General features: G+C 40.6%; 1 protein-coding gene across 1 annotated transcript; it reads left to right on the forward strand.

The window, feature by feature from the left end:
• Positions 1–291: 291 nt before the first annotated feature.
• On the forward strand, positions 292–9,539 carry LOC117295159 (putative uncharacterized protein DDB_G0268364). Its single transcript, XM_033777729.1, has 8 exons — positions 292–664; positions 4,394–4,904; positions 5,303–5,398; positions 5,447–5,577; positions 6,286–6,442; positions 6,979–7,146; positions 7,883–8,024; positions 9,103–9,539. Exons 1-8 carry the CDS (start codon positions 420–422, stop codon positions 9,330–9,332), a joined length of 1,680 nt encoding a protein of 559 aa, XP_033633620.1. The 5' UTR covers positions 292–419; the 3' UTR covers positions 9,333–9,539.
• The last annotated feature ends 292 nt before the right edge of the window (positions 9,540–9,831 follow it).

Here is a 9,831-nt window from a genome sequence, read left to right on the forward strand (position 1 = left end):
ATGGCCGAGCTGTTGTAGTAGCATGGAGGAATTTTCCTCCATGGTAGTAGTAACCATAGACTCAATGATACTGGAACATAAAGATCAACGATGTCATATCTATTTTCGTCCTCTGACTCACGTCAAGTGGTCCTTGCCCATTCAACATTTGACCAATGACAGATCCCCAAAGTGACATCACTCGCAGAGCACCTCAAAAAGATTACGTAATTCCAACCGTAAACAAATAACGTGTGTTGTTATTGAAAGCATGGACCTTTTGAGCATGCGCAGTTCGCATGATGAGTCATGCCGTGCCTGTGTTTACCATGGGCTGATCGCTGATAATCCAACTGCCACAAAAACAAGATCGGGTATAAAAACCCTCTTCTAAAGTTATATTCATCATAAACTTTATTGTCCAGACAAACCTGACAGTCATGGCAGAGCAACAGGTTCTATCCAGCAGTAGCTCAAATTCTTCTGATGCGGAAGAGACGTGTCAGCAATACGCTTTGAAAATGGAAGCGAAAACTCCGGCATTTGAAGCTGCCAAGCTGTCTCTTCAGGCCGGTGGTGATGGGGCTACAGCTGCCGATTCAACGGCGGAGTCACACGGGGAGTGCACGGCAACTGCCACTGGACTTTCCGAGGGACTTGACTTGCTTTTGCAAAAACAAAGAAGGTACTGGACCATTTGTCATGTATTGTAATATTGAAAAAAGGGGGTAAATTGATTTTAAAAAAAGTTACACATTTAGAAAATAAATGAACTCAACTTGTACTGTGTAAACTACCAAGCTAGCCCACCTTGTTGAGCTGTTAATGGCTCCTCGTCTCATACAGTGATGAGACCGATGTAAAAAGCGGAGCCACTAACAGCTCAACAAGGTGGGCTAACTACCAAGCATGACCAAGCTGACCACCAAATTGTATTGGGAAACTTCAAGCTATTTAATTTGGACATTCGTGGAGATGGGTAACATCAGGGGTGGCCCACTTAATGTATATCCCTATTATTATGTGGAGATTTACAATGCAGTATTTCAACACAACAAGAAAACAATGGATTAGGTTTGGCCTGAAGCTGATGGTAGACTGTAGTACTACTATACAGTCTATAACATCAGCCTCAGGCCTAGACTCAGTAACTGGGGTGCTGTACTCCTTTTTTAGAAATTTTTAAATTAAAAAAAAAAATGAGTACAGCGCCCCAGTTACTTGGTCTACCTCAGGCCCAATTCCGTAAAGCCTGTGTAACTGTTCCTTGCTCTATGCTGTAAGCATTGAGCTATTTTCTTCCTCCATGCTGTAGTATAGAAGGACAAAAACTTGCTAAGCACTACAAAGGTTTTTCTTACCAAAAATAGATTACCAGCCAGAATGCCATCATACAGTTACCATTGCTGCGACTGGTACCCCGGTCATTTCTTGCTTATAAGCCAAGATATTTGCTAAGCAGACTTTTCTGTTTAAACAGCTATATGAAATTTGTCCCTGGTCCTTGCTGAATGTAAATGCTGTGGTAGGATCAATACAAAATTGAATACCATTCAATAAACTAACAATTGAACTAGTTAAAAGTAATCACATTCAACTGTAAAGTATAAATCACAGATTTACAAATAACTTACAGGGTTTACAGAAGGTAGTGGTGAAATACTTCTCTTGAAATATTATTCCATGAAATGGTTTACTTTTTGAGAAAACAGTAAAACAATATCAATTCTCGTTAACGAGAATTACGGATTTATTTTAAACACATGTCATGACACGGCGGATACAAGGGTGGGTTTTCCCGTTATTTTCTCCCGACTCCGATGACCGATTAAGCCCAAATTTTCACAGGTTTGTTATTTGATATAGAAGTTGTGATACACGAAGTGTGGGCCTTGGACAACACTGTTTACCGAAAGGGTCCAATGGCTTTAAAATGGAGCTCTGCTGAACCAGAAAATATTGCTTTTAACATATTGCTGTTTAGCAAAAAAAATGTAAAGTAGTATTTAAAATTAAGTACTTAAGATCATGAAAACAAATATCACTGCAGAGGGATCCATTTTAGAAGCAGCTAGAACTTGTAGACAATGGCCCTAAAGACTTGCATTTTTGCATGAGACAAAGAGAAAAAACAACAAATAATTGTGAACCAAGGAGGTCCATCCTAGGCTATTTCAGCTGTTAAGCTGACACTGACAGATCAATAGAAAACTGAAAACAACTGTTTTACAAAGTTTTGTTTTCCAGATTACCTGGCTCATTTGTCTCAAATTAAATACAGACTTGTAAGCGGACATTGCACATACACTTCATCAAGTGCCATCTGAGTGGTAGCAAGTGAAACAAGGAATTGTTCACACTTTGTATTACACGTAATCATTGTGTAGAGCTTTCTGTTTAGCTCTTGACTATGAGGTCATTCAAACACAGTACTAAAGTCGGTTCAACCCGATCGAGTTCATCAACTCTGTGTGTCTGAGCGGTACTAAGGATAGACCGAATCGAGTTCAACCCACAAAAGATAGACTGCCCAGCGAGGGGGTTTATCTTTAGTCCGCTTCGGGTTTGACTTTAAACACTGTGTGTGGACAGAATAAAAAAGACCACAACCGGTTTAACTCACAACAGACGACCCATTGACCTCCGTAATCGTTACGTAAACATACGGTGACCAATGAACCGGACAATAAACCGGATGTTAGAGTAATGTTAGAGTAAAGCGTTTGCTTTGACCTCTGAAAACCAAAGATAAAACGTATCAGGTTTAACTCCGTGCTGTCTGAACGCAAGGGGAATAACTTTTTGCAACCACCTCGAAAGTTAAACCAGTTCGGGTCTAACTTAGTACGCTGTCTGAACATACCCTATGAGTCACACAAAAAGATTATAGAACGCCAATGGTACAAGATGGGGATCCGGTATTACTACTGTAGGCCTTGAACTTTGCTCTTGAAGTTGAAGGGGCACAACAATTTCCCTCTGGTAAAGGGGCAAAATTTTATGAGGGAAAAGTAAATTTGTATTGAAACTTTTCGAAGGGCACCACAGCAAAAGCACAGGGCACCGTAGCAATTGCTGCGGGTGCCGTGGGTTATTTTAAGGCCTGCTTCTTATGTATTGTAATTGCTGTTGGTATAGAAATCAATTTAAACAACACATAATTTTATCAGCCTACACCTTCTAAGAACCAATTGATAATTAAGTTGGATGTGCTTCAGATCAAAGTGATTAAATAGAGGAAAAAGGAAGTTTCCGTTAGTGTTTGTCATCAGAGCTCTGCGGTTGTTTTTACCATTACTACAGCAAGAAGCAAACTGTCAATGTGTCAGAATGCAATACAAACAGGTTTGGCAGGTAGCTTGAAGTTATTTTCCTTTTCCTGTAGCCTTGCTTAGCTTGAACTATCTTTCAGCAGTCCATTGATACCCAAGCAATTAGTTAATTGTTGTTTAACAATTCAGATTAAAGGGCTTACTCTTTGGTCTGTGGTTACGATTGAATGAAAACAATCAGTCTTGCATTTAAATACACTGGACCCTATTGGTAATTGTCAAAGACCAGTCTTCTCACTTGCTGTATTTCAACATATATGCACAAACCTGTGAAAATTTGAGCTCAATTGGTTGTCGAAGTTACAAGGTAATATTGGGGAAAAAAACACCCTTGTCACACGGAGTTGTGTGCTTTCAGATGCTTGATTTCGAGACCTCAAATTCATAATCTGAGGTCTCGACATCAAATTTGTAGATAATTACTTCTTTCTCAAAAACTACTCTAGTTCAGAGGGAGCCGTTTCTCACAATGTTTTATACTACCAACCTCTCACCATTACTCGTTACTAAGTGAGGTTTTTGTGCTAATAATTATTTTGAGTAATTACCAATAGTGTCCACTGCCTTTAAGGAAACTATGTTCAACTTTCGAAGGAAATGATGATCATCAGTGGTTTGTGTAGGTTGATATAATTAACTATTAAGGGAAATGGACGTCAGGTTTTAGCTCAACCACAATGAGTTAACTGATTGTGGTTTTGCTGCGGTTTACTTTTTTACGCTAGGAGTAAACATACTCTGCTGAAGAATTATTTCAGACAAATTTGATAATATTTTTTAAAACTCTTGATTTTTCCAACTTCGTAACAGGGTCCAATTTCATAGAGCTGCCCTCAGCAGAGAATGATGCTTACAGTAAAAAATTTCTGCTAAGCAAAATGTGTGCAATTAAAAATAATACATGTGACATAAGTCACATGGTATTTTGGCCGGTAACATTAAAATTCTGGTAACCACAAATTTGTTGTGCTTAGCTACTTGTTAAATGCTAAAGTAGCTCTATGAAATTGAGCCTAGTAGGAATCCTACCAAATTGTGAGTAATTATTCTAATGACTACTATGTTAACTTGTGATTTGACAGAGATTTGATGTTGGAGCTGAGGAAGCTTCAGACCGGTCATCGTCCAGTCACCAGTACAGAGAGCCGTGAAACCCTTGAAGACTTCTTCTCAGGTGGTGAGAGACAAACCAACAATCGACCCCAGAGTGTTCTCTCCGAAGTCCAAGGGCTGTCGGAACGTCGACCAGTCTCGTCCGTTCTAAGGAGCAACGCCTTCAGACGCAATCTTGAAGATGTTATTCGTGGCACGCTGGTCCGTCAAGATCGAGAACTACAGCAGACACTTCGTCTGCGCTCGGCCGGTTTCAACGCTGGAGGTTCTTCAACGCCAGCTGTGCATCCAAGTGCGGACGCATTCCAGCAACACTTGGAGAGTTTGAGTCAGTTGAGTCATTCATCAAGGACATCGACCGGCTCCCATCCTTCCCTTGGGTTGGCTGATGTCTTCTCGCCACCACCACCACCACCACCTGTGCCCCAGTATGGACAACAAGTGCAACATCAACAACAACAACAACAACAACAACAACAGGTTAGTCAACCTATTCAACTCCAATGGAAAATATATTTACCTTTCATTCCTTTATTGTTAGTTTGAATTTTGTGCATTTCAGTAAAGTTCCTCAGCTCGACTGTTAGGTCCTTAGTACAATTTGTATAGATTTTGCAAAACTGCCCATGTTGCATGCATATTTTGGTGCCCCTGTTAAATGGGGTTTATTGATCAAAAGTGGTCTCTAAAGTAATTGTTTGGCATAAATAAACATTCAATTACCAAGTAAAACATTCAGGGGTTTTTTGTTTTAACTTTTTTGTTCATACAAATTTTGTACGTAAGGACCTTTTGATCAATACGTGTATGAAATTGTCATTAACGACTATATTGTTCTGAGCAGACGATTTGATTTTGAATATATTGAATCTTCACAGCCACAGCAGTTTCCCTCAATGCAGTCTTCATTCCCACAGTCGCAATGGAGGCCACAACAACAGCAAATGCCACCAAATCCATACCAGCAGCAACAGGCCTGGCAACAACAGCAGCAGCAGCTGCAGTATTCTCAATGGCAACAGCAGCAGCAGCAGCAGCAGCAGCAGCAATGGCAACAGCAGCAGCAGCAACAACAACAGCAGCCATGGCAACAGCCACAACCATGGCAGCAACCTGCTGTGCAGCCGCAACAACCATGGTTGACGCAGAACAGGTATGAATCAGAGTGTGAATTATAGAGTCGGGAAAAGCATCTTGATGAAAGACAATGAAGAAATTTCAGTTTTAGACGGACGAAAACATCTGTAGGGAAAACCCATGCAGTTGAGAAGGGACTAAATACCCAATCCACATAATAGTAATAATTACAACCAGTTTTTATATGGCGCTTTTCACACCAGGAGACGTCTCAAAGCGCTTCCAACATTATTACCCCTGGTCACTAGGCCATAATTCATTCCTTAAACCATCTCAGCTCCCTGATGGGGAGTATGTACGTAGCCTGTGAAACATTAATATGAGCTACTCAGCTAAATCAATCACAAGAACCATCTCTGCCCTCATAGGTACCCATTTACCCCTGGTTGGAGAGAAGCAATTATAGTTAAGTGTCTTGCTCAGGGACACGATTAGTGTCACGACCGGGATTCGAACCCACACTCTGCTGAACAGAAACACCAGAGCTTGAGTTCGGTGCTCTTATCAGCTCAGCCACGATACCCTTCGGCCACGACATGCTCCAGTCCTTATATCAAACCACCCTGGTACGGGAACCCTGTACAGGGCACCACAGCAAAAGCACAGGGCACCACGTTAATTGCTGTAGGCGCCGTGGGTTATTTCGGGGCCTGCACTATGATCTTGATCAAATAGCCCCAAAAATTTTATTTCTTATGTTATGTTACTCTCCATTGCTAAACAGTCCACAGCAAGCTAATGACAACATAAACATGGCTTCGTACCTGCACCAGGCACATCGTGAGGAGGCTGTATTTGAGATCAGTAATCTAGTCCAACGTCAGCTTGTGTCCTCCATGCTCAACAGTCAATTCAGAGGAACCCTGGAGAATACAATGATGGTAAGGTCCAACACTGTCAGTGCTTCTATGTATCTTTTTAAACCAGAAGTTATTTTTGATATGGTTTGTCTGGTCGAGAGGTCTAGCACACTGGACTGTTATTGATCATGAGAGTGAGGGTTCGAGTCCCGTTCTTGACATTTGTGTGTCCTTTAGCAAGACAATTAACCTTCAGGGACTACTTCTTTCGCTTAAGTGGATCAAGGGAACTTCTCGTTAATTTCTTCACTGCCGCAGAGTGAGTTCTGAATTGGTCTTAACGCTTCGACTAGTTTGCTTGAGTCATCGTCAAGAGACTGAAGAGTGCAGGCCTGATACTTAACGGAGGCAACGAAGGCGATTGCATTCTTGCCCCCTGGTCATTGCCTTGGTGCCCTTGAAATGCTTCAGTAGAAATTTACAACTTCCTCCGGGTGCCCTACCAAGAAGAAAATGCCTTGGTGCCCTTGCTCTTTAAAAAACAAAGAATACATGCCTGAGAGTGAGAGATATTTGCCTATTAGAAAAAGTTAACAATGATCTTTGTTTGTAAACAGGCTCATCTTCAAAATACTGAAGCTGATGGAGAGAGCGTGGCCAACTTCATCCAATCCTTGCCTCAGAGTCAATCTTATCGACGAAATGATTTCAGCCATCTCGGGATTCAGGCGCCATCCAGAGGTCAACCAACGACCTCTTCATCTTCTGCAACAGCTGCAACCTGGGTAAGTTCAAGGGTTCAAAGTTCATGTTGTTTGAAGCTTTGCATGGTGTGGAGAAATAAGAAGAGATTGTAAATAAATAGTAAACTTGCGGGTACAACCATGTGTAAAGCTCGTAGGGTGAGTGTTGGCTCTGACTAGAGCCAGTTGGGTCTCGACGTTTCGAACAGTATACTCTCCTGAAGACGAGCAGATTATACTGTTCGAAACGTTGAGATCCAAGCAACTCTTTTCAGAGCCAACGCTCGCCCTAAAAAATTTACACATGGTTGTACCCGCAAGTTTACTATTCATGTATAGTTTCGTCTTGGTTCAAAGTTCATTTATTTCCACGGTATCAAAAGCAAAAGGTTATATCAATAAAAAAAAAATCATTACAAAAAGAACATTGCAAAAGAAATGTGACACTGCAGAAGGAAGCATTGAAGAAGCAAAGCACAAAAAAGTTTTGGAATTAGGGTTGATACAATAAAGCCTAAAAAGGGTTTTCAAAATGCCTGTTTTCCAGAACCGGCTATCGCTCTTTGTACAGTTGAAACAAAGTGCCCACTGTAGGTGCCTTCTCGTGTATGCTACTCAGTGGAAAGTCATGATGGAATTAAGCGTCACTCGATCGTCTGTCTGCAAAACAAAAATTGGAATAACTAAAGTCATTCCAGGTGTTATAAAACATCCCCAAAGGTCTGCAGAACTTAAACTTTCGGGCAAAGATTGTAAATTACCATTTTTTCTTCTCCAGGCTGCACCAGAGCTTGACACACTCAGACGCCAGATGGAGGAAATGCAGACGATGATGAGGCTGACCTTTGAAATCCAGCTGGACATGCAGAGGTCAATCAGACAGGAAGTGGCTGCTGCCCTCAGTGGCCAACATGGGCAAGGTCAGAACAATATTCAAACTCACCTCATTTCATTTAGGGATGGGGTAACAGATTGTTTTGTTTTTTTTCCATTGTAATGCTTAGTTCTAGGCCGCATTATAAGACACATACACTAAATGTCACCTGTGAAAATTTTAGCTGAATACAGTGTCTTGAAAACAAAAACAGACTGAGCATCATCAAGATCGCATAAAATCCAAAGTTTAGCGAGGTAACAGCGGATACAAACCACATTTCTAGCCACAGCACTTTTGAACGGACATCCGACAAGTTTGAATTTTCAATTCATCTGAAAAAGGATTTTTGCATGAATCCTGTCTCACATTTTAAATGTTTGAGGGTGAAATTCTTTCAAAACCACACGGCTTTGAAGGGAATCTTTTCTAAAAAAATATAGTTTGTACTATCACCAACTGCATTTTTTTCATCACCAAATAAGTTTTTATGTTAATAAGATTTTGGGAACATTGGCCAATCAAGGACCGTACCTTTGTAATGTGCGTAGTTACTTTCTTGCTGAGGCAGCTCTACGTAATTGGGCCTATATTAGGCCTATTGGGCCTATTTCTTCAGCCGCGCCACGCATCTGGAACTCTCTACCACTTAGTCTTCAATCTTGTCTTTGTACCGCAAAATTTGAGTCTCTTCTTATGTCACAGGTTTTCAATGACTAATTTTGTTGTGTCTGTTTTTCTTTGTGTTGTGTTTTGTTTTTTGTTTTGTTTTTGGTTTTACTGCGCCTTGAACACCCAGCAGGGTGGATATGTGCGCACTACTATTATTATTATTATTATTATTATTATTTTTATTATTATTATTATTATTATATATTAGGCAAAGAGACAGGTTCCGTAGTGTTCTGAGTGCCCAGTTAGTCTCACCCGAGGCTGTTGTATTTCAGTGGATAGTTTTGGAGTGATAATTTGTTTATAGGATTTGAGACATTGCATTTTATTGCTGTAACACCTGGTGTATGTCCACTTGCCACTTATGTTAGTTAGAAAACTGTCTTGCTTTATATTCTACTATTGATAATTTGTTATTAACTGTTGTGATTTAATGATTTGTAATTCTACAGTTCCCAGCACCCAGACCGCCCAGGCTCCAATGCCACCCAGTCAGCCTGCTAGTGAAGGTAACTGCATCATCTGCCTGGAGAAGGCCGTAGACGCGGTACTCTACCAGTGTGGTCACATGTGCTGCTGCTTAGCGTGTGGACTGAGATTGAAGCAGATGGGATCTCATTGCCCGATGTGCCGTGCACCAATCCGGGATGTAATTAGAGCATATCGATGCCAGACGGAGTAAGGTATTATCATGGAAGAGCATTGCAAATGGCGGACGGTTGACTCTATGAAATATAGAATAGACCTTTCATTGTAGGATTGGCATGGCCGGTCGAATGTTTGTGAAACATTTAAACTGTGTTTACAGATGTTCTGACCAAATTGAACATTTTAAAAAACTTTAATTACATGTATCTCTCATGATTGGTTGATTTGTTTCCAACAAATTCAACGCTTTTTTGAACAGTTGTGTGACATTGTTACAAACTGTTGCCAACTGTTTTTGTTTTGCATTTATGGCTTTCTTTGTTTAAAGGCAGTGGACACTATTGGTAATTACTCAAAATAATTATTAACATAAAACCTTACTTGGTAGTGTGTAATGGGGAGAGGTTGATGGTATAAAACATTGTGAGAAACTGCTCCCTTTGAAGTGGAGTAGTTTTCGAGAAAGAAGTTATTTTCCACGAATTTGATTTCGAGACCTCAAGTTTAGAATTTGAGGTCTCGAAATCAACCAT

The sequence above is a fragment of the Asterias rubens genome, chromosome 9 (genome assembly GCF_902459465.1).
Source record: "Asterias rubens chromosome 9, eAstRub1.3, whole genome shotgun sequence".
Taxonomy (NCBI): Eukaryota; Metazoa; Echinodermata; class Asteroidea; order Forcipulatida; family Asteriidae; genus Asterias; species Asterias rubens.

Excerpts from the sequence above, each read along its gene's own strand:
- LOC117295159 (XM_033777729.1), top strand. The coding sequence starts at position 420 with ATGGCAGAGCAACAGGTTCTATCCAGCAGTAGCTCAAATTCTTCTGAT. Across the intron at positions 5,578-6,285 it reads CCATGGTTGACGCAGAACAG|TCCACAGCAAGCTAATGACA; the intron begins GTATGAATCAGA and ends ATTGCTAAACAG. Across the intron at positions 6,443-6,978 it reads CCCTGGAGAATACAATGATG|GCTCATCTTCAAAATACTGA; the intron begins GTAAGGTCCAAC and ends GTTTGTAAACAG.